Source organism: Spea bombifrons, chromosome 6 (assembly GCF_027358695.1).
Source record: "Spea bombifrons isolate aSpeBom1 chromosome 6, aSpeBom1.2.pri, whole genome shotgun sequence".
In the NCBI taxonomy this organism is placed as follows: domain Eukaryota; kingdom Metazoa; phylum Chordata; class Amphibia; order Anura; family Pelobatidae; genus Spea; species Spea bombifrons.
This window is the reverse complement of record NC_071092.1, coordinates 19,974,960-19,999,990: the sequence shown is the minus strand read 5'-3', so window position 1 is coordinate 19,999,990 and position 25,031 is coordinate 19,974,960. Positions and strand designations below refer to the sequence as shown.

At 43.8% G+C, this 25,031-nt stretch overlaps 1 protein-coding gene across 1 annotated transcript in view; it reads right to left on the bottom strand.

The window, feature by feature from the left end:
- MCM5 (minichromosome maintenance complex component 5) overlaps positions 1-24,417 on the bottom strand; it is a 38,743-nt gene extending 14,326 nt beyond the window's left edge. Inside the window, exons 1-7 of the mRNA XM_053469052.1 lie at positions 24,155-24,417; positions 18,474-18,600; positions 18,076-18,204; positions 17,008-17,180; positions 16,729-16,884; positions 16,252-16,418; positions 6,199-6,370 (exon numbers count right to left, since the gene is read on the bottom strand). Coding sequence (XP_053325027.1) covers positions 6,199-6,370; positions 16,252-16,418; positions 16,729-16,884; positions 17,008-17,180; positions 18,076-18,204; positions 18,474-18,600; positions 24,155-24,321 — 1,091 coding nt within the window. The 5' untranslated portion in view covers positions 24,322-24,417. The remainder of the gene's footprint in view (positions 1-6,198; positions 6,371-16,251; positions 16,419-16,728; positions 16,885-17,007; positions 17,181-18,075; positions 18,205-18,473; positions 18,601-24,154) is intronic.
- Positions 24,418-25,031: the final 614 nt, after the last annotated feature.

Genomic DNA, 25,031 nt, shown 5'->3' with positions numbered 1-25,031 from the left:
GCTGCGGCGATGCGGGTAAACGGCCTCCGCTGCCGGAGGCTGTTTACCCACATCGCCGCAGCTGGTGACCATCCGCACGATGCGCTTAGACAACCTCCCGTGCCGGCAGCCAACACCCCCCCCCCGTGGAAAGTGCTGGCAGGGGAGGCTGTCTGAGCATATCAGAGAGTAGGATGCAGGTCCCCTGCACCGCTGCGGGGGACCTGTATCCTAAACCTGCTGCCTCCCCGAATATAGCCCGCACCCCCACTTTAAGTGCGGCCTATATTCGAGCCAATACGGTATGAACGGAGGTTAGGGAAAAGAAAAGAGGCACCTTGTTTGTTTATGTAAGCCAACACGGATCGAATGATCAAACCAGAACATCCTTTCATGCAAATAGAGTTATCCAATGATGTAAAGCTTTCCACAGTAGAAACCGTAGACAATTTGAGAGCAGAGAGCTTACGGTGGGATCAAATTGGTCTACGTAAGTAGTTCCCCATCCCCTGGAGCATGCATCAGTTTGAACCACACACTCTTTGAAAAGTCACCATGTTCAGACGTGGGCCCAGAGAGGACAGACTCCCGTTCCACCAGTGTAGGGTGAAACACTGATGGACCCGTAGATGGGCGAGAGTCCAGAACATCCAAGTTCTTATGGAGCTACTGTTGAAAGACAAGACCAATGACAAGATCTAATCCCTGAAGATGTTAAGTCTTCCCTGACCACGTGTCCAGGAGTAGGCCCAAAAAAATACAATCTCTTGTGTTGGGACGAGGCCACCTCAAATCCTGCAACATGGAGATGACCTTTGATAAGCAAGAGTGCAGGGAGGATGCCAAATGAGCCTGGACAAGCCAGTCATCCAAGTACGGGATGACTGATACAGCAGAGTCTGAGGTGTGCTGCCACAACTGCTAAAAGTTTTGTAAAGACATGGGGGCCGAGTTCCAAAGGGGAGGGCCTGATACTGAAGGTGGATCACTCCTGAGGGAAATGGAGCCGCTATCTCTAGTGAGATGGGCGAATGGGTACGTGAAGGTACCCAAATGAAAGATGTACGAAACTGAAAATTCTGGACCGAAACCAAACATTCAGGATGCATGTGGCTGAAACTGACTATATATACACACGCACAAGCAGCTAATACATGCTAAAACTTGGCTAGCTGCCCCCTTTGTGTATTGCCATGCTTTCCCACACACTTACACATCTATGCTATCGTCACAGATACTCATTGATTCCCTCAATCACGCTTACTCAAAATTGAAGGCGGTAACCCTCTGAAATTGTTTCTTACCCAGGGACCCAAAGTAATCCAGAAGCCAATGTCACAGAAAAATATCCGCCCACTGGAACATTGGAAGAATCAAAGATTTCTTGGGGTCCTTGCTCTGATCCCCCACTTGTAGGTCTTCCTCTAAAATACTGGTCTCTTGATCTAGAATTCCTGATTATAACCCTGGACTGGTCAGTGGAAAATGGCCAAAAGGGATGAAATCTTTTAACCAGTTTTCATCTGTGGCATCCATTGTATGTTCCCAGTGGTCTTTTCTAACAAGGCTTCAAGTTCTCCCCAAATAACGAGGAACATTTAAAGAGGATATTCAGCAGTATGTTCTTGGAAGTAGGGCTGCAACTAACGATTATTTTAATAATCGATTAGTTGGCCGATTATTTTTTCGATTAATCGATTAATCGGATAAAAAAAAACAATATGCAAATTTTTCGTTTATTTAAAATAATTTAATGAACTGGATGTTAAAAAACAACTTAAAATTTACATTAACATTCTTATTTTGTTATGATGTAATAAAAAATATTTTCAAAGTACAAGAACCCAAACACAATATTTATGAAACAAAATAACCAAACATTCTGAAAAGAGGTGGACTATTACTGTTCAAGAAACTTTGCCCCAGCCCTGGCACTTTGCACCCAGCACTTTGCACCCAGCACTTTGCACCCAGCCCTGGCACTTTGCACCCAGCCCTGGCACTTTGCACCCAGCCCTGGCACTTTGCACCCAGCCCTTTGCACCCAGCACTTTGCACCCAGCACTTTGTATCCAGCACTTTGCCCCAGCGAACTCGCACCGCTCTGTGCGAATGGAGCCACTCGCACAGAGCGAACCGCTCTGTGCGAGTGGCTCTGTGCGATCTGTGCACATAGACATGAAGAATACTTACCTCCGGAACGCGTCACATCCGTCACGTAGCTAGAAGGCGGAGACTGCAGAGCGTGTAGCAGAAGCGGGGAACGCTCGCGGAGGTAAGTAAAAGGAGCCGAGTGCTCCAACAACGAATCGATCACTCGATTAATCGATAACGGAAATCGTCGACAACGATTACCGTTATCGATTATTATCGATTTTATCGATTCGTTGTTTCAGCCCTACTTGGAAGCATTATCTGCTGACCAAGTCTTAAGCCAGAGGACTTTCCTAGTTGTGATAGAAAGGGCTGTGGCACAAGAAGAGTCAAAGTCTACAGCCAGCTTCACAGCAGCAATGTTTTTTAGGATGTCATTGCTAGAAAATGGTGGCTTCAATTTGAGAGATCCGAGCTTTAATGGCCCTAGCAACCGAGGCAATACCCAGTTTGAAGGAGGATGTCGAGTCTTCAAATGATTTTTTTCTCCAGCGCCGCTGCTGCTTTTTTGTCCATGTAATCTGAAAAGAGAGACCCATCTTCCAGGGGCAACATGGTTTTCTTGGGATACCTTCAATGGGTAAGGGGGTCTTCCTCATGGCTTCTCTAGTGTTTACACTGCCATCAGAATAGAGTCTCTTGTATTTTTGTGTAGCCAAGGGATCAGATTTGAGAATTAGAAACAGAAAGTGACAGCAGATAAGACCCATTAGGCCCATCCAGTTTGCCCAACCTCTGAATACTCCTTAGTACCTGGTCTTATCCTATATCTAGCTTGGTCTTATGACTATCCCATGCTTGCTTAAGTGTCTTCACTGTATTAACATCTACCACTTCTGCTGGAAGGCTATTACATGCATCCACTACCCATTCCGTAAAGTAATATTTCCTGATGTTACTGTTTGCCCCTCTAGCTTATGACTATGTCATATTGCATAGTTACATAGCACATAAGGTTGAAAAAAAAAAAACCTAAGCCCATCAAGTTCAACCCTTCTACCTAGCCTTCCTACTCTTGATCCAAAAGGAGGCAAAAATAATAATAAAAAAAATTCTGCCATCGGGGAAAAACATCCTTCTTTTCAAGGATTTCTCCTTGGATCAAGAAGCTCTAAAATATTCTATTTATAGCCCTGTATGTCATGCCTTTCTAAGAAAATATCCAGACCCCTTTTGAAGGCATCTAATGTATTTGATAGCACCACCCTCCCTAGGCAGTGAATTCCATACCTTTATTGTCCTTACTGTAAAGAATCCCTTCCTTTGTCATCCATGAAATCTGCGCTCTTCCAGTCTCAGAGGGAGACCTCTTGTTCTTTGTACATTTCTGTTAGTGAACAGGTTACTGAAGAGCTCTTTATATATTGGCTATGCATACATTTATGTGTTATATCCCCTCTAAGATGGCGTTTTTCCAATGGATATAATTTTAACTTTTTCAGTCTCTTCGCAACTAGTATCTCCCAATCCCCTTATTCATTTTGTAGCCCTCCTTTGCAGCTTTTCTAGTAGCATAATGTCCTTTTTAAAGGACTGGTGTCCAGAATTGTACCACATACTCAAGGCGAGGTCTTGCAAGTGACCGGTAAAGAGGCAAGAGGATATCCTCCTACTGTGAATCAATACCTTTTTATACATGCCAAAACCTTATTGGCCCTTGCAGCTGCTTGCTGGCATTGCACACTGTTAAGTCTATTGTCTACCATATTCCTAAATCCTTCTCATTGGTAGTTTTCCTCAAGGATATTCCATTTATAGTATAGTTTGCATTTGTATTATTTTTACCATCATGTATAACTTTGCATTTATCTATGTTGAACCTCATCTGCCACTTGTACGCCCAGTCCCAAACTCTGTCTAAATCCTCCTGCAAAGAAAACTAGGCAGGGTAATTCAGACTAATCTGGATGTTTCATCAGCAAAAACTGACATGGCTCTCAATGCAGCCTGGGAGATCATTTATAAAATAGAGGACCCAGGACAGACCCCCTAATGCACTTCACTTAATACCTGCATAAAGTCTGAGAAACAGCCATTCATAACTCTGCCGCATTCTTTTAGCCAACTTCCGATCCAAGTACAGGCATTTGCCCCAAGCCTATTTCTGTTAATTTGTAGAGTAACCTTTTATGTGGGACCGTATCAAATGCCTTAGCAAAGTCCATATAAAATCACATTGACAGCCACACCCAGATCTATATTTTTACCAACTTCTTCATAGAATGCTTAAAGGTTGGTTTGACCTGTTAGACCCGTCTTTCCCAAATCCATGTTGACTTCTACCAATTGGATTCTGGATCAAGATATGTTCTTGAATGTATACCTTTAGCAAGCCCTCAAATAACTTCCCCACTACCAATGTTAAGCTTACTGGCCAGTAATTGCCCGGTTGAGAACTGAAAGAATCCCTAAAGATCAGTAATAATGGTTGGGCCAGAATTAGGCTTGGTGTATACCATCCAGGGGCCTTGTCTACCTTAACAGTATTTAATTGCTTGAGCACTCCTCTTGTTCTGGTAGTATATCTCCATTTAAATAAACTCTTCCTTTATCTTGTTGATTCCTGTCACATGTCACATCTTTCTTCCAGACTATATATATGTTAAGATCCTTTAACCTTTCCTGGTAAGTTTTATCCTTTAATCCATGAACCATTTTAGTAGCCCTTCTCTGAACTTTCTCCAACATATATATATCCTTCTGGAGATACGGTCTCCAATACTCCAAGTGAGGTCTCCCCAGTGATCTGTGCAACTTCTCCTACACCTAGACACTGATAGCTATAAGTTGGTTATGCCTTTTTATTTTAATGGGGGGGGGGGGCTTCTGTAATTCCTCCTTCCTCCAAAGAGGGAGCATAATAAGGGATAAATTCAGCTTCAGACTATTGCCAGCCTCTTCAGGATGGAAAAATGAGGAGCTGAAGTGGGCAAATAATTAACTGTAGTGCTTCCTTAAGCAAGGAGGTCACACAAGGAGCATACACGATGCTTGGTTTTAGAAGTAGCTCGCCCCCCCCACCCAGTGAATCTTCTTGGATAGGATGGTCTGTATCATGATCATGAAAATACAAACGGCCAAAAAATGAGGAACAAAACACAGCTAGAACACAGAGGAAAGGGCATTCCCAGTAGACAGCATTTACTTGGGTGCAACACACAATCAGATTCAGGCACAAGTAGTAATAAGCAGCAGAAAAGCTCAGGAACAGTGTTGTCTAAAGAAAAAGTAAGTCTTACCAGCATGCAATGCCCACAGGTCCACCAAAGTGGAACTGAATGCGGTCAAAATATGGCCGGAGGCAGGAAAACTGCACTTCCTCATACAGAGTACAGAGGAGCAGAGAGGTGGTTAAACAGGGCTTGCCACAAAAGTGAAACTAGGACACCAGTTCTTATGATGTTTTCGATTGGGGGGGGTCCATACTGTATTGCACCGGCCATAGTAACCACAGAGCCTAGACTTCTAAAGTTGTAGCACAGCAGAAAATAAAAAGTGACCCTGCCCATCAGTGCTAGAGGTCACCAACAATCCTGGCATCAGAAGCCCAAATACCCATGGCTCACTGAGGACATTGGATGAGTATGAGAAAAGGACAAGAGTCCTAAAAAAAATAAACAGATAAACAGTCTGAGTAAGGCAGAAACACTGAGGAGGTTAACTTTGTTTCTGCCCTACCTGATAAACAGAGCCATCTCTGTGCACCGCCACATGGAATGACATATAGCCCTTTTAATAAGGCTCTGGGTAGCGATCAGACAAGGCCCCTGCTGCAGTTTTCTGCTGTTGAAAGCCTCCCCGTGGAGGCATTACAAGAAGAAAGCAATTTTGTCAACAGGATGTTTTTCCCGAAACGTGCCTGGGAAGTCAATTGTTGTGAAGGAAACAGGTTTGTATGATAATGGTAACTAAGAAAGCGGTGTTGCCGCTTTGTGATCTTTGCTTATGGGAGCAGTAGCGGCAGGATTAAAAGTCTTGAAAAATCAATGTAACGTAACAAAAAAAAAAAAAGGAACAAAGATTTCAAATGGTACATTAATTTGAATGTTAAGAAAAGTTGTCTACCTCTTGCGGGACCCTCCAAACAACAGACACGCGATGGCTTTTTTGATGTCGCTGCTCCCATAAATGGAAGGAGCAATGCTCTTAGCAATCGTCTCATAGATGTCAGGCTTTGAAGCCAACTGTCTGAACGCTTCTTCCTCCTGAGGGGTTACAATACCAGCAGCACTTCTCCCTATAAAAGGGCAGACACAGCCATATTATTTACAATGATAGACTTGTTAAAGCTCATGAAAAATACATGTTTAATATGACATTCGGCACACTAAATTAGTGACACTCAGTCTGCTTAAAACTTGCTGCAAAAAAGGGGAAATGCTGCAACGCGGTGTCAGTCTAGGCTTACATTTGGTAATTGACAGCTCAACTGGTCAGTCTTTGAAAGAGCTGAATGTTGTTGGCTCTATTAGAAATAGGGATGTCAGAAAGCTTGAGTTCAGACTCACCTGCAATCTTTGTTAGTCAATACAGTCTTAAAAGGTGTTCCACCTAGTCTGCTGAATTTAACACTTTTGCAACCAAATTCGGCAGACACCATTCGCAGTATTCTCGAACATTCAAAACCTTCCCTGACATAACTGAACTATCAGTTAAAGGAGAACTCTATCCCATGTTTATGCAAAACGCAGTCTGCGTAACTATTCTTTTTTTTTTTTCAAGTCTCCGTTTAATAAAAGATCAGGTATACAACAATGTGTTACATCCGAGAACATACCAAAAGGCACATGTATAGTACAGAGGCACAATGCACTGCAAAATAAATCACGATGAATCAATGGTCATAAACAAACGACATCAGTTCACAGGGCGATAACCATGCATAATAGAGATCATGACACGTAACGAAAGGGAGAAGTACAGAGTGCAGAGCAGACGTGCTCAATAATCAGGGTATATAATAGGAGAGCGGTGTCCAACAAAGACCCCCTCAACACAATGCATATGGCAAAAAGGTACGTATGTAAGCACACGGAGATGTCAGTACGGAGAGAGCAAACAAAAAAACAAAATCATGAACACAACATAAAAGTCAGAGTCAGACGGCGCGTGTCACTACTACCACATAACACCCAAGTGCTGGAGAAGCAATCGAGGGGCACAAAGAGGGGAACACCCAGAGCAGGGAAGGGTGAGCCGTGCAAGCGGACCCAGGGGTGGCACACCCACACGAGGGCTCCTCAGACTGACTGTAAAAGGGCAGGGAAGCGCGGGGAAGAAGTGAGCTCCTTCCACCAGAACTAGCGCCTGATGTACAACTTTTCCTTGCCCCTGGAGGCCCACACCAACTCCTCCATGTGGGCAATAAAGTTCATCCTACTGACCCAAGCCTGGATCGGCGGAGTGTCACGGCTTCTCCAAAAACGGGGGATGACAGCTTTGGCCGCACTTAATATATGGTACGTCACTGAGTGTCTATAAACAGCGACCGGGAGCGATGTATGGTGCAAGAGAGCCGCCTCAGGGGTCAGCACATAGTGAGGGTCATTTACTTCCCAAATCAACCCTTCCACTAGCTTCCAAAAGGGGGCAACTAGGGCTGCAACTAACGATTATTTTCATAATCGATTAGTTGGCCGATTAATCGGATAAAAAAAAATGTAAATTTTTCATTTATTTAAAATAATTTAATAAACAAATGATGTTAAATATAGGGCTGCAACAACTAATCGATAAAATCGATAATCAATAATGAAATTCGTTGGCAACGAATTTCATTATCGATTAGTTGAATCTAGAGCTGAAACAACGAATCGATAAAATCGATAATAATCGATAACGGAAATCATCGATAACGATTTCCGTTATCGATTAATCGAGTGATCAATTCGTTGTTGGAGCACTCGGCTCCTTTTACTTACCTCCGCGAGCGTTCCCCGCTTCTGCTACATGCTCTGCAGTCTCCGCCTTCTTCAAGCTACGTGACGGATGTGACGCGTTCCGGAGGTAAGTATTCTTCATGTCTATGTGCACGGATCGCACAGAGCCACTCGCACAGAGCGAATCGCTCTGTGCGAATGGAGCCACTCGCACAGAGCGGTTCGCTCTGTGCGAGTGGCTCCATTCGCACAGAGCGGTTCGCTCTGTGCGAGTGGCTCCATTCGCACAGAGCGGTTCGCTCTGTGCGAGTGGCTCCATTCGCACAGAGCGGTTCGCTCTGTGCGAGTGGCTCCATTCGCACAGAGCGGTTCGCTCTGTGCGAGTGGCTCCATTCGCACAGAGCGGTTCGCTCTGTGCGAGTGGCTCCATTCGCACAGAGCGGTTCGCTCTGTGCGAGTGGCTCCATTCGCACAGAGCGGTTCGCTCTGTGCGAGTGGCTCCATTCGCACAGAGCGGTTCGCTCTGTGCGAGTGGCTCCATTCGCACAGAGCGGTTCGTGAGTGTGGGTGCAGGGCAGAGTGGGGGTGGGGGTGCAGGGCAGAGTGGGGGTGGGGGTGCAGGGCAGAGTGGGGGTGGGGGGTGCAGGGCAGGAGACTGGGTGCAGGGCAGAGTGGGGGTGGGGATGCAGGGTGTGAGTGTGGGTGCAGAGCAGAGTGGGAGACTGGGTGCAGGGCAGAGTGGGGGTGGGGATGCAGGGCAGGGTGTGAGTGTGGGTGCAGGGCAGAGTGGGTGCAGGGCAGAGTGTGAGTGTGGGGGCAGGGCAGAATGTGGGGGCAGGGCTGGGTGCAGGGCAGAGTTAGAGACTGGGTGCAGGGGCACAGTGCAAAGTGCTGGGTGCAAAGTGCCAGTGCTGGGTGCAAAGTGCCAGGGCTGGGTGCAAAGTGCTGGGTGCAAAGTGCAAAGTGCTGGTGCAAAGTGCTGAATGCTGGGTGCAAAGTGCTGGATGCAAAGTGCCAGGGCTGGGTGCAAAGTGCTGGGTGCAAAGTGCCAGGGCTGGGTGCAAAGTGCTGGTGCAAAGTGCTGAATGCTGGGTGCAAAGTGCTGGATGCAAAGTGCCAGGGCTGGGGCAAAGTGCTGGGTGCAAAGTGCTGGGTGCAAAGTGCCAGGGCTGGGTGCAAAGTGCTGGGTGCAAAGTGCTGGGTGCAAAGTGCAAAGTGCTGGGGCAAAGTTTCTTGAACAGTAATAGTCCACCTCTTTTCAGAATGTTTGGGGTTATTTTGTTTCATAAATATTGTGTTTGGGTTCTTGTACTTTGAAAATATTGTTTTTTATTACATCATAACAAAATAAGAATGTTAATGTAAATTTTAAGTTGTTTTTTAACATCCAGTTCATTAAATTCTTTTAAATAAACGAAAAATTTGCATATTGTTTTTTTTTATCCGATTAATCGATTAATCGAAAAAATAATCGGCCGATTAATCGATTATTAAAATAATCGTTAGTTGCAGCCCTAGTTGAATCGATTATCATCGATTATAAAATGAGGGTTTTTTCAGAGCAAACGCTCTGAAAAATCCCCCTCATTATATAATCCGTGTAGTCTGACTCAGTCTCACAGCAGCAGCTCCTACTTACTCCCCCTCCCTGTAATCACTGTGACAACTGGCCCCGCCCCTTCCTTCTCCAGGCCAGAACCACATGGCTGTGACACTCATCTAACTGTATGTATATGTATGTATATGTATGTATATGTATGTATATGTGTGTGTGTGTGTGTGTATGTATGTATGTATGTGTGTGTGTGTGTGTATGTATGTGTGTGTATGTATGTATGTATGTATGTATGTGTGTGTGTGTGTGTATGTGTGTATGTGTGTATGTGTGTATGTATGTATGTATGTATGTATGTATATATATATATATATATATATATATATATATATATATATATATATATATATATATATATAGGCTACTGAAAGTTAGGGGAGGTGGGGGTTAATTTAGGGGCAGTTATGGTTAGTGGGGTGTTTAGGGTTAATTTAGGGGCAGTTATGGTTAATTGGGTGTTTAGGGTTAATTTAGGGGCAGTTATGTTAATAGGGTGTTTAGGGTTAATTTAGGAGCAGCTGTGGTTAATGGGGTGTTTGGGGTTAATTTGAGGCAGTTGTGGTTAATGGTGTGTTTAGGGTTAATTTAGGGGATGCTGTGGTTGATGGGGTCTTTAGGGTTAATTTAGGGGATGCTGTGGTTAAGGGTTAATTTAGGGGCAGTTATGGTTAATGGGGAGTTTAGGGTTAATTTAGGGGAATCTAAATCCTGGGGGCAGTGAAGTGACATACTGTATATGCCTTATACCCCCAGATATAAGGCATATGTGGGGAGGGCAGTGTGGCATGTCTGGGGAGGGCGGAGTGGTGTATCAGGGTGTATAAGGCATATCTGGGGGTAGAGTGGCATATCTAGGGGTAGAGAAGTGGCATGTCTGGGAGGCAGGGTGGCATGTCTGGGGAGGATGGAGTGGGGTATCAGGGGATATAAGGCGTATCAGGCACAGTGGCAGATGTGGGAGGCAGCATGGAGTGGCAGATGTGGGAGGCAGCGTGGCATATGTGGGAGGCATTGTGGAGTGGCAGATGTGGGAGGCAGCATGGCGTGGCATATGTGGGGAGGGCAGGGTGGCATGTCTGGGGAGGATGGAGTGGTGTTTCAGGGGGTATAAGGCGTATCAGGCACAGTGGCATGTGGGGGGTAGAGTGGAGTGGTATATGTGGGAGGCAGCGTGGAGTGGCAGATGTGGGAGGCAGCGTGGAGTGCTGTGGTAGGCAGCGTGGCATATGTGGGGAGGCAGCGTAGCAAGCCTGGGCTCAAATGTGCATATATTGGGGGGCTGGTTGGGAAATAAAGACAAGAAATGTATTATCAAAGTTTTTTTATTCTGCTGTTTGTATTTAACATCATTTGTTTAGTAAATTATTTTAAATAAATGAAAAATTTACATTTTTTTTATCCGATTAATCGAAAAAATAATCGGCCAACTAATCGATTATTAAAATAATCGTTAGTTGCAGCCCTAGTTAAATACAAACAGCAGAATAAAAAAAACTGATAAAATGCATTTCTTGTCTTTATTTCCCAACCAGCCCCCACATATGCCACTCCACGCTGCCCCCCACATATGCCACTGTGCCTGATACCCCCTGATACACCACTCCATCCTCCCCAGACATGCTACGCTGCCTCCCACATATGCCACGCTGCCTCCCACATATGCCACTCCACTGTACCCCCACATATGCCACTGTGCCTGATACACCACTCCATCCTCCCCAGACATGCTACGCTGCCCTCCCCACATATGCCACTCCACCCCAGATATGCCTTATACACCCCCATACACCACTCCGTCCTCCCCAGGCATGCCACACTGCCCTCCCCACATATGTCTTATATAATGTATATGCCTTATACCCCCCAGATCTCATAGTCCCCTCATAGAGTCACAGACCTGTTCGCATCACACTGACACCATACTTTAATAAATAAGTACTGGGTTAATCTTCACTGCCCCCAGGATTTAGATTCCCCTTAGTTTGCCCCCCTTTATATCTAACTGCACCTTAAGTTAACTTTATTAAATCAAATTAACCCTCAGTCCTCATTAAATTAACCCTAAACACCCCATTAACCATAACTACCCCTAAATTAACCCTAAACACCCCATCAACCACAGCATCCCCTAAATTAACCCTAAACACCCCATTAACCACAGCATCCCCTAAATTAACCCTAAACACCCCATTAACCACAGCATCCCCTAAATTAACCCCAAGACCCTGTCAACCACAACAGCCCCTAAATTAACCCTAAACACCCCATTAACCACAACTGGCTCAAATTAACCCCAAACACCCCATTAACCGCAGCTGCTCCTAAATTAACCCTAAACACCCCATTAACCATAGCTGCCCCTAAACACCCCATTAACCCTAAACACCCCATTAACCATAACTGCCCCTAAATTAACCCCCACCTCCCCTAACTTTCAGCAGCCCAAATATTAATTTACCATTTTACCACCATGTGGTTCTGGCCTTCTGGGAGAAGGAAGGGGCGGGGCCAGTTGTCACAGTGATTACAGGGAGGGACTGGTAAGTAGGAGCTGCTGCTGTGAGTCAGACTAAACGGATTATATAATGAGGGGTATTTTTCAGAGCGTTTGCTCTGAAAAAAACCCTCATTTTATAATCGATAATCGATTCAACTAATCGATAATGAAATTCATTGGCAACGAATTTCATTATCGATTATCGATTTTATCGATTAGTTGTTGCAGCCCTAGGGGCAAGTCCACCAAATATGTAAAATAGTGCCAGGGCCCGTCTCACACCTCCAACAACGGTCCGGGACATCCGGGAGGAATCGATGTAATGCATGTGGGGTGCGATACCACCGAATCAATAACTTGTAAGAGGTTTCCTGGATCCTACTTGAAATAGCGCCCTTGTGAACCAACTGAATAATCTTACCCCATACCTCATCCCCGAGAGAGCCGGGAGATCCCGTTCTCAAAGGGCCAGGAAATACGGCTTAGAGGAGCACTCGAGAGTAAAGAGAATGGAGTACAGCGTGGAAACCAGGTGGGGCGGCTCAGACTTAGAGGTGCACAGGCGTTCAAATTCCGTCAGAGGTCTGCGGTAACCCGCCAGGCATGGTAAAGAAGCAATAAAGTGGCGCATTTGGGCATAAAAAAAAAAAGGTGTCTTGTGGGCGCGGCCGAGACGCCCCTAACAGAGTCTGCAGCGGTTTGACTGAGTCCAAGTCAGAAACTTGATAGAAACGCAAAATACCGGAAACTAAAGGAGAAAACGGTCTAGTCCTGCCTGTTCTGTAGCCAGGGGCAAAGCCAGGATTGCCAGAAATGGGGAAGAGAGGGCTAGTGGAGGACGTCAAAAAACCCTTGGTCATGTATTTCCGGAGGACACGGATAGTCGGGGAAATGGTGCAATGTTTAAGGCGAGCGGTGGGCCGGTTGGGGGTGGGTAGCCACGGATAAGAGTGTATGGGGTGCGGGAGTGCGTCCTCCTCCAGTGCCACCCACTGCTTAGGAGCCCTAATAGTCCACTCAACGCAGATGAGCCGCATGGTAATACAGCTCCAAGTGTGGGACACCCAGGCCTCCCAGGAGTTTAGGACGAACCAGATGGGAAAAAGCGAGGCGATGGTGTCCGGACAACCAAATGTACTTCAAAAAAAAAAAAAAAAAAAAAAAAAAAAAAAAAAAAAAAAAACAGTGGCATTGCTTAAAATAATCCCTGGGAATAAAAATCGGTAGGGCATGAAAGAGGTACAGGAACCGTGGCAAGATGTTCATCTTAACGACGGCAACCCTCCCGAACCACGAAACATGCGGGAAGGCCCACTTACACAGGTCCTGAGAGACCCGCTGCAGGATGGGGACAAAATTCAATGAGAATAGCAGGGAGAGATCCGCAGGGAGTTGGAGGCCCAAGAATCGAAGGGACGAGCCGCACCATTTAATGGGAAACAAGAGCTTAACCCCCGCTTAGTAGAGTCCGCCAGGTGGACCCCCAATATCTCCAACTTACCCAAGTTTATCTTGTAATTAGAAAATGCTTGGTACGTCTCCAGTTCCAGGAGGAAATGAGGTAGGGACGTAAGGGGAGCAGACAGGATCCCCAACATATCATCCGCGAATAAGGCCAGTTTATGCTCCACCCCCGAAACTAACATTCCAGAGATACCAGGATTGGCTCTAATGGCATTGGCCAGAGGTTCCATGCTAAGCGCGAACAGGAGGGGGGACAGTGGACATCCCTGACAAGTACCATTGGCCAGGAGAAACAGGTCCGAGAGAAAGCCATTAATCTTGATTCTGGCAGAGGGGTTAAAATAGAGTACCGAGACCCAGTTACAAAAAGTCGCACCCAGGCCCAAACTGCGCAACACTTGGAAGTGATAGGGCCACGAGACCCTATCGAACGCCTTCTCAGCGTCCATAGAGACCAGAGCCAGCGGGGTATGAAGGCGCCCAGCCCGGTCAAGAACGTCAAGGACTCTGGTGGAGTTATCCCTCGCCTCCCGCCCCAGGACAAAGCCAACCTGGTCCAGATGGATGAGAGACGGTACAAGGGGCCCCAAACGAGTAGCTAGAATCTTGGCCAATAATTTTATGTCAGTGTTGAGCAATGAGATGGGACGATAGCTTTCGCATAGGTCAGCTGCCTTACCTGGCTTCAGTATAACAGTAATGTGGGCAGTGTTGGTATGAGGGTCAAAGTGGTCCCCATCAGCCATGCCATTAAACAAGGTAACCAAATGGGGGGCTAAAGTGGCAACAAACTGTTTATAATATGCTTTCATAAGTCCGTCAGGACCAGGACTCTTGCCAGTAGGGAGAGATTTAATGGCCGCCACCACCTCAGCAAGGTCAATCGGGGCATCCAAAAGCGCAGCATCCGATGGGGAAATATGTTTTGTTAAATATTTAGCCAAATACTGCCGCAGGGAATCCCGAAAGGACGGCGCCAAGCCCGGAGCTGGAGGCAGGTTGTACAGGGATGCATAATAATCGCGGAAGCAAGCTGCTATGTCAGGCGTGGAGGGTGGCACCGGAGCTATCCCAGACCTTCGGTATAAAGGACTGAGCCCGCTTGGCACGAGGAGCCCTAGCAAGCAATCTACCCGCCTTGTCCCCAGATTCATAGAAGTGACTACGGGTTAGGAGATAAAGTCGCCTAGACCGACTATCCACCAGGGACGCCAACCTCTCTCGCAGAGCAACCAACTGGACCAGGAGGGCAGGGTCTAAGGCGGGTTTATGCCTAGATTCCAAACGAGCTATCTCATTAGTAAGATGCATGATTTCACCCAAACTGATACGCTTAACAGTAGCCCCCATTTGAATTAGCCGCTCCCATATCACTGACTTATGGGCCTCCCAAACAGTGGAAAAGGGCAGATGGCAGAAACATTCTCCGAAAAATATTGTTTGAGGTCCTTATCAAGAATTTGAACATGGGCAGGCGTGGAAAGCAAGGACTCATTAAGCCTCCAACACCAGGAGCAAGGAGGGAGACACTTAAAAGAGAGTAACATGGACCGGGGCATGGTCACTTATAGTGATGGGGCCCACACTGGAGGAGGACAGCATAGGTAAATGATGGTGAGACACGAAAATAGTATCAATTCTCGTATAACGAGAATGTAAAGGGGAAAAATGTGTAATCCCTGGTGGAGGGATGTTGGACACGCCACGCATCCACTAACTGTATAGCGTGGAGGGCCTGTTTAACCCTGGCGATGCGCGAATAGGAGATGCACGACCGTCCTGAGGAGCTGTCCAGTCGCGGGTCCATCGTCATATTAAAGTCACCCCCCAACAAGGAGATAACTATTCTTTTCTAATAGGAGTTACGTAATTTTTGGGACCCAGATTATTCCTGTTAAGTGGCAAAAGCAGAGATTTAAGTAGCTGCCACAAACAAAAAACTATTACTTTCAGAGAAAATAAAAGACACTGTCTACGTCAAAACGGTCATTTTTTTCTGTAAAGTTTGGGTCTCTATCATTTTAATATGTTGGCTATTTTTAACATGAGAAAACTATTTTCATTTTTGTGAATCCGGAGCATTTTTATATTTTTTGAGAGTGCAGGAGAGTATGGAGCGAGCTTGACGACACCACTTGAAGATAATTTGCATTAATTACTACAGCACGAGGACTTTGAAATTCTGATGCAGCCAAGTACGAATTTTTACCTCTTTCAATACAATGTTGGCTTGCAGAGAGTGACCTAAAAATGTGAGTGGTAAGTGTTTTTTGCGATTATTGCATTTTACCGAATACAGGTGGTGGAGTTTTTTTTTAAAATATTTTGATATTATGAATGGTCCACCCTCCTCATGGTTTTTTGTTTATCTTACATAAGCAATACAGCACCATCAAGCAGATTACAAGATTAAGTTGGTGATTTACTAAAAAAAAAAAAAAAAAAAAAAAAAAATAAGGGAATCCACTAGATAATGCATATGGGACTACATAAGGTTTTCACAACTGAACAGTCATTTTAATCAATTTGAAAGGGGGTAACCGAAAATGTAATGAAATTGCTAAGGTATCCTATGCATTAAAGTGCATATGGTTATTGGCGTCTCTTCAAACTGTTCAAAAACCTAGGTGTGAATAAGTACTTTGGATGATCATACATCTCACCTGTGCCTTCTGTTTCCACCTGGATACCAACCACACGTATGTAGGAACTGCGAATACCTACTCCTACTCTGTCTCTTCCCTTGGAGGACATCTTGCCGGTCTTTCGAATAGAGTAAATACCCATGACAGTGACTCTGTTCCCCGGAACAACCTTGTCACAAAGGTACCTTTAGAGAAATATAGAATTACTTGTCATTGTTTAAATTGCCTGCAATTTGTAATTCATTCATTCTTAAATCTACAAATGTGTTTGACATATTGTGCAATTTAAGTTTAGATCACACTAAGCATTTGTAAGTTCAAAATTTTAATTGTGCTGCCTATGCCTTGTGATCATTTAGCAGCCCACCAGCTCAAAATACACCTACAAAAAGGTTATATATTTTTGGAGAGAACAGTCAAGAGTAGTTCACTAGGAGCATAAAATCCTCACAAACCTGTTTCACAAACTAATCAAGAATGTTAAAAAGGGAATACCTGTCACAGTATAGCTGCATGTGTCGTGGCAGCTCGCCATGGGGCACAGCATCTGGGGATTCCTGCAACTTTAATGTCTGAAAGTCCACACACTTGCACTTGTCTGGAATGATGTAATAAGGATCCAGTGGACATTTTGGACGTCCAGCCTGCTCACTGAGGGGGGAAAAAAAAATATAGGAATTTCTAGAAAATGTCCACAATTTAAACATCGGGATATTTAAAATGTTACCTGTATTCAAAAGCAAATTCACACCGTACAACAAATTAAAAACTTACGTGTTACACTTCCGTGGCAAAGCATAACCTTCTAAACCAGGCCGTACAGAGATGTTGCCAATTGTATTTCGACAGCTGCGACATTGGATGGAGATTTTTGTGGCTTTTGCTCGTACAGCAGTGGCAGCAATAATAATACCAGGGATCTTTACAAGGTGAGACATTTGCTCCGACTAAGATGCAAACAAAAACAAAAAAACTGCACAATTAGGACAGCTATAGTATTAGTTAAGGCCTTAATGTGAAGTAAAAAAGCAATGGGGGGGGCTTTATAAGGTAAATTGGACTGGCCAGGTCCAAAGAGTTCATAGGCAGAGACTGACCAAACCGTGCATGGGTGGTATCACTGTACTTAGGAGATGTTGCTGAACACATACTGGGGTGTTGTGTGACAATGATATACCATGAGTGGTAAATTCATACCTGAACAGAGTGTATGGAAAGTTCTAAAGTATTGCCATTTGAAATACACCAGGTGTCTAGTCTTCAAAAATATATGGTTTGATGGGGTAAACGGCATTGACTGGCTTCAAAGATACATGAATTAGCAGACAAAGGCAGAAGTACTAGATTTGGAAAAAATGGTTGTGAAATAGCAGAACGCTACTTGAACTTATTGCCCAATAATAAAACAAAAAAAAACATTAGGTATTTCTAAGCTCAGGACAAACCGTAGAATCTACTTTTTTGCAGTTTTCTTATTAGCTTGTTAGAGGCGTAAAAGATTTTTCAAAATATAGATATCGTGTAGTTACACTAAAAATTCCAACTAAACACAAGCACGGCAGAAATGTTGACAGCCTTGGTCACAAAGGGCACAAAAAACAGCATGGTTCTTAAGCCATTAACACTAATATTTTGGATGCTACTGTTTGAAAACTAACATTTTAAAAAACAGAAAATGGGAACCAATTAACATGCTGACAGGATAAATCACACCAATCCTTAATGAAGTAGATTTAGCTGTATTTTTCAGCTAATTGATCAATCCGTATAAATTGAAACACTCATTTGCATTCACTTGACGTTAACCTGTCAATAGCATTACTTATTTTACTTGCTTCTCACCTTCAGACTGCGAATGCTGGCAGGGTTAGCATCAGATCGCAGCATGACCTGGATTTCCTGGATTGTTTCTTCACCTAGGGGTCGAGGACGTGTGACCTCATCTGCTACCTCCTGAGCAGCATCTTCCAGCTGAAATATCATTGAGAAAGCTGCTTATTAAGATACAGACAAAATGTGTTACAATCTCTCAGAATATCTAACTCATTTGCTTTTTAACACCCTTGGAGGTCACTTTAAATCTGTGTTATGATCCCCTTGCAAACGAATCAGCTTCATCACTAAACGTTGGCAGACTGCATTTCATCCTACCATGCATAACAAAAAGCAGACGGGAACTTTTAAGTGTACCTTCAAACTACGGTATTTGGAATTGCCAAAACAAGCATAAAAACCCTTACCAACTGCAGGTGTTCAGTGGGCTGCTTGAAAAGATAGTCTGCAAGGTCCTCATCAAAACTGGCCAGATCCTCCATTTCGACCTCAATCCAGTACTGCCCCAGATTGTAGTGGCGTTTGAGTTCATCCCTGCAGGACAGATTTTGTAATTACTCAATGGTTTAAACACAGCTATCAAGAATGGATAACAAAGTTTAAGTAGGTTTCCTAGAAAATATCCTAAGACTCAATATATAATATAGGAGAAAAGTATAGTTAAAATTATCCTGTTTTCTCAACAGCTAACATGGTACAAAACCTTTATATATTAAAATTATAAAAAGTGTTACTGCAATGGGGGAGAAATATTAGCGTAATATGAATTTCCCCTGATGCCAAGTGGCAGTACTCCCTGCCTTAATTAAAGCTGCTTTTTTTTTCTTTTTCAGTGAAATTGTTTTGGGTTGTTACTTTCTGGTGATCAGTTTGCGGGGGGGGGGGGGGGGTTGGTGCCGGTAGGAGGTTGTGGCCAGTATTTTAGATTGTCCTGTCCAAAGGTATCAGGATAAAGCCCAATAGTTTCCTAGACTCCAAGCAGCAGCATACACTGGGTTTTTGTACTGCCATCGGGGAAATTAAAATTAAGCTAATATTTCTCCCCCATCTTCCAAGTGGCAGCATAAACTAGCATGTAGCAAGCCAGAGCTAATGTGGGCTGGATGCTAAACCACTGCCTCCTAAACCTTACACCCAAAAGCAGTTTTCTCAGGTCAAGATGTTAGGTCTGTAACAGTGTTAGAGATGACCAGGTAGCAGCTTTGCAGATCTGATGAAGCTATACAGTTCAAGAGGTAGCCTAAATATCTCAAAGTAAATTGTCATTCTTTAGACCAAGCTGTGAAAGAGGATTTGAGATGGTGGGAAGGCCAATCTCCTAACAGAAGGAACCTTGGGTATAAATTCTGGCAATATTGTCATAATTATATCTTGATGAAAAATTAGATATGTGGCTTTGCAAAACAAATCCTGAAGTTCTCCAGCTTTTAGCTGAGGTGCTAGATGGCAATCTTTGAGAGGTTCAAAAGGATACATTTTCAAACACCAGATTCCAGTCCCAAGGAAGTATAAGGTTATGAAATGCTGCAGAGAGATTACAAATATCCCTGTTGAAACTTTTCAGTAAGGGTTCTTGTACCAGGTCTAACAACAATGGAAGGGATTTCAGAAACTTGCACCTTGATGGCAGCTGGTTTTAGGCCATCTTCAAAACCTTTCAGAAAAAATCTAAGGAACCAACACTTGATGCTCTAACACTGATATTGCTACTAGTGATGTCCGGATCATGAACGAATCGTTCATTTGATCCGGTTCTTTTTAGTGATCCGGATGAATCGGTTCACTAGACTGAACGATTCATTTGTAGCGGTTCAGTCTGTGAATCATGCAGCTGTAACCTGATCCTAGAGCTGTGAGTCATCTGCAGAGCACTCAGACAGACTCTGGGGTCAGGTTACAGCTCATTAATTCACACAGGAACGATGACTCAGTCAGAGAGTCGTTCAAAAAAAAAAAAAAAAAAAAAATAATAAAAAAAAAATAAAAAAAATAAAAAAAAAAAAAAAAAAAAAAAAAAAAAAAAAATCGAATGATCCGAAGAGTCGAATGAACCGAAGAGTCGAATGAACCGAAGAGTCGAATGATTCGAATCTTACAGGGATCCGGATCTTACAAGGATCCGAATCTTACAGAGATTCAAATCATTCAGAGAATATTACTGATACCATACTTTTATAAATAAATACATTAATAATGTTCACACTGCCCCCAGGACTTTGAACGACTCTATGCCTTCATTGACATCACTGGAGGCAGGGGGGGAGGATTCATAATAAAAGGGGCGGGGCCAATCGTTAGTGTGCCTGCACGGAGTTACTGGAAAACAGTAACTCTGTGCAGGCACACTGAGTGATCCGAAGATCCGGATCATGAATCTGATCATTTCAGTGAACGAATCGAAATGCTCCGATTCACTTTAATGATCCGAACTTCCCATCACTAATTGCTACATCTAAAAAAAAACCCTCAAACTATTATAAGATGACAGAAGTAGGAGTTTTTTTTTTGGAGTAAAGTAGAACCCCCAAACAAGCCTTTAGAAATCCCCTTTGTCCAAGAAGGTCCTGTTCAGAAGCCATGCTATAAATTTCAGTTTGAGATCAGTGAGGCTTCTGCATGCTCTTAAATGCCCACAGACTGAGGAATAATCTAGAAATTCCCTTGAGATAGGTGGTTAGTGAACTGGGCTCTTCTGGGCCAATAAGCAATCACAATGCCATTTACTTCTTCCAGTATCTTCTTTATAACACTGGGAATCAGAGGTATGTGAAGGAAGACACAACTATACTATAACCCCAATTTCATCAAGTATCTCTTGTCCTTAGGAAAGTGAAGTTTGGAAGTCTCAAATTCTCTTTTGTTGCCATGAACAATCTCTGAAAAGGTCTTGTTGCAGAGTTTCCAAACTGTCTCGGAATGAGAATCTTTGCTCAACTTGTCTGCTAACACATTCTGAGTTCCAAAGATGGGAAATAGCCACCTGATTTTCCATCCAAATCATGATCCTTGTATATGCCACCAGAGGAGAAGGATCTGGTGCCTCCCTGCTTAAAGTAGACTATGAATGAACTTGAACTGAAGACCTCTGATGAAGGACCAACCAACATGCATTTAGTAAGAACCAACCAACATGCATTTAGTTTTAGGAAATTGTAGGGCTTTTGATTGTCCTTAATCATCTTTTTCCTTTTGTCACATGACCTTACATACAACTCTCCCAACTCTTTCCTGATCCATCTGTACCGATGAGGCAACACTACTATATAAATCAACATACCCTTCCAAAAGATCTTGCACCAGCCACCAGGTGAGGTGTACTTTTAGGACCCCGAAAACATGTATGAGGTCTCAGGGAAGGCCTGATTCCCGTTTCAAGACCTCAGGATAATGGCACTGCGCGAATGGATGCAGCCAAAAGACCTAGAACCCTCATGGCTCTTCTGATGTAAGATAAAAACGAAGCCTTTTACTGAAAGTAAAAGTGTTTTTTTCCTGTCCCGGGAAGAAATAAAAAAAAATAGCTTGGAGCCCATCAACAAAATCGAAGCCTACTAGCGAGTTGGTTTTCCTAGATACATAATCCAACCATGCGATTCTAACATTGAAATAACCTTTGCCTAATGGAGGCCAAGTACAGTTGTGAAATAAGCTTTTTACAAACCAATTACCAATTATCACATGTATCTACTGTACTACCTTTTAATAAACAGATTTGAGAGGGGAAAAAAGGCAGAAATAGGACATGAGCAGAAGAATCAGATGTTAAAGGTCCAAGTTTAAAAATGCTCACTTCCTAATGTGGCATTTTACCTCACAAACAACCCGACAAACCCAAACCCCAATAAATTACTACCACAAAGTTTGACAAAGGATGGTAGTAGGGCTGCAACTAACGATTATTTTCATAATGGATTAGTTGGCCGATTATTTTTTCGATTAATCGGATAAAAAAAGTGAATGTAAATTTTTCATTTATTTAAAATAATTTAATAAACAAATGTTAAATACAAACAGCAGAATAAAAAATAAACGGATAAAATGCATTTCTTGTCTTTATTTCCCAACCAGGCCCCCCAATTGATGCACATTTGAGCCCAGGCTTGCCACGCTGCCTCCCAGACATGCCACGCTGCCTCCCACATATACCACTCCACGCTGCCTCCCACATATACCACTCCACGCTGCCTCCCACATATGCCACTCCAGAGAGAATTCCCTGCAGAGTTGAAATCTAAACACGAGCAGTGCAAAAGTGTTAAAACAGCCTCGGTCCCAAAGGGTACAAAGACTAGAAAACAGTCTGGGGTCCTTAACCCCTTGATGACAATTGACGGTCCGGGCACGTCACATGAAAACAAACGGTTAACGACAATTGACCGTCATGACTTCCGAGTGCAGAGAGCGATCTACGTTCGCTTTCTGCACAGTGTTGCTGTAAGGCCTCGATGTTGAGGCATTCAGCAACACAGAGATCGGCATCGGGGCCATGTCTAGCCCCTCCCCGAGGTGTCAACATGCGCCATACACTGTATGGGGGCAGAAGTCCGCTTTAAAGAAGAGTTTAGGAGGCGATCACCTCCTAAACTTCAACGGTGTCGCTGAAATGCCTCGACAGCGAGGCATTCAGCGACACCAAAAACCTACCCCAGGACGCGCAACAGCGAGATTTTACCACTCGTTTCAAGAAATAGAGTTGAAGAGTTCCCAGGAGGGTCTGGCTCCACTTGCTGGTTGAATACAAGTCAATGGAGCCTAGCCATCTAATCACACTAATTAGTAAAATACATGTAAAACAAAAAAAAAAAACACTTTTTTTTTTTTTTTTTTAAATGGTAACGTAAAAATAATTCCCCAATGATGTCACCATCAGGGGAACCTTCCAGTCCCAAAATGTAAAAAAAGCCAGAATATTTATAGATATAAAAAATTTTATGAGCAAGTCCTAAAGTTAGCGGTTTATTTTCTCACATGGAAAGAGTTAAAATACTGGCATCTTAAATGCCCATAGGGTGTCTACTTTTAAACAAATGAATGATTTGCTGGGGTACATTGAATTGGCCAGGTTCAACAGTGTCCTAATTAACACAGGAAGGATGACCATGTCTAATTTCCAATTTGAAAAATGCACATGTGGCCTTTTAACCCGACAAACCCATGCACGTGGGCTATCTCTGCACTCACAAGATGTTGCTGAAGACATATTGGGGTGCTGTGTGACAGTGACGTATACCAGGACCTTTAAAATCATACCTTGAATACTGCGTGGAAAAAATACACACAAAAAATACTACTTTGACAAAGGCTGGTGGTAGAATAAGAACATAGAAAGAGTTAAAATACTAGCAGTTGGAATACCCTGGGGTGTACCCTGAGCCCACCTGCCCATAGACAGGGGCGCCAGAGCCCGTCTGCATAAATGTGTGTTTACATGTGTGGCATACCACAAGTTGGGGGGGGGGGGCAAGGGTGACACCGTAGGCATGTTGCTTGGTGAAGTTAGGGGGCCACGGGGCAGTTCTCACACCAGGAGCCCTGGGGTTCAATGTTACGATAAGTAGGGCTCAAAGATAGGGCATAGGCACAGATTGACCAAATGCATAGCATATGTAAAATCCCTGATGCGAGGAATGGGAATGTAGCATCATGTTTTATGCAGCATATCGGTCCACAGGTGAAACGCACATCTTGTCAAGCCCCACTATTCGCAAGTCGTATTACAGGGCGAAAGGCTTACAAAACTGCCGAGTTTACAGGACTACTGAGATAGAAGAATTGTTAAAGCGATAATGCAATAAAAGCACCTCGTGGCTACCCATCGAAGAGCACAATACTATTTCTTAGATATGAAAACTCAAGACGCTAGATTTAACAGCTACAAAACGTGTTGCTTACTAACAGGCGTACGAACTAGTCCATATGCGTATTTAGTTCCATGCCACTGTATAACGTAAAGCGTAGACTACTGGTGCTACTCAACAGCGCTCGGTGATCGCTGACAAATTACTTTTAAACGACTACTTATGCAACAGTACAACGAAGCGTGCAATACTATCAGAACAAACGCAAGTTTACTTAATACCATACAGACCTGTACTTAAAAGTGAATCCAGTACGATCGGTGCCCACACGATACTGTCGAAGGAATTCTCGAAATCGCTTCTTAAGTTGGGACTTCTTTGCTTGGCCATCATCACCAACCTGCTCACCACCAAAACTATCACTATAATACACCCCAGGATCGTCAAACCCAGACATTGTTCTAATCAAACAAGAAAGCGAAAAAACGGCTTACGACAGAAACGATAAAGCGCGCGAAACTACCCTTCCACTTTCGCGCCAAAACAATTATCGTCACCCTGTAGGCTCCGCCCGGCCGTAGCCCACGCCTCTGACTTTCGTTGGAAGATAAACCTTCAAAGCGTTTAGTAACGTCCCTGACGTTAACGTAGTTTTCGGTAATCTCGCAGGATTATTGGGTAGGGTGTTTACCGCACAGTGCTAAAATGGACAGGGGTCAAAACACGGGTGATATTCAGTTGCATGGCAACAAATAACGAAAAGCTAAATAATATAGAGGGTATTCGATTTGCTTTATAGTAGCCGTCTCCAATAGAAACTGCACAATTTAAAACATTTCAAACACATTTCGTGTCACAACTACAGTACTATGAATCGAGAGAATGACTCAAAATAGTCTCGGTATGTTGCCTGAAAATAGATAAAGGCTCCAGGCACTCAAGGGTTCCAGCTCAGGCAGATTTATTAAAGGAAGACAGAAACAACGTTTCTGTCTTCCTTTAATAAATCTGCCTGAGCTGGAACCCTTGAGTGCCTGGAGCCTTTATCTACTGTATTTGCTCGATTATAAAATGACCCCCCAAAATCTGAATATTAATTTAGGGGGGGGGGAAGCCTGAATATAAGCCCTCTAGGAAAAAAGTTTTACCAGTAAATGTTAATTAATT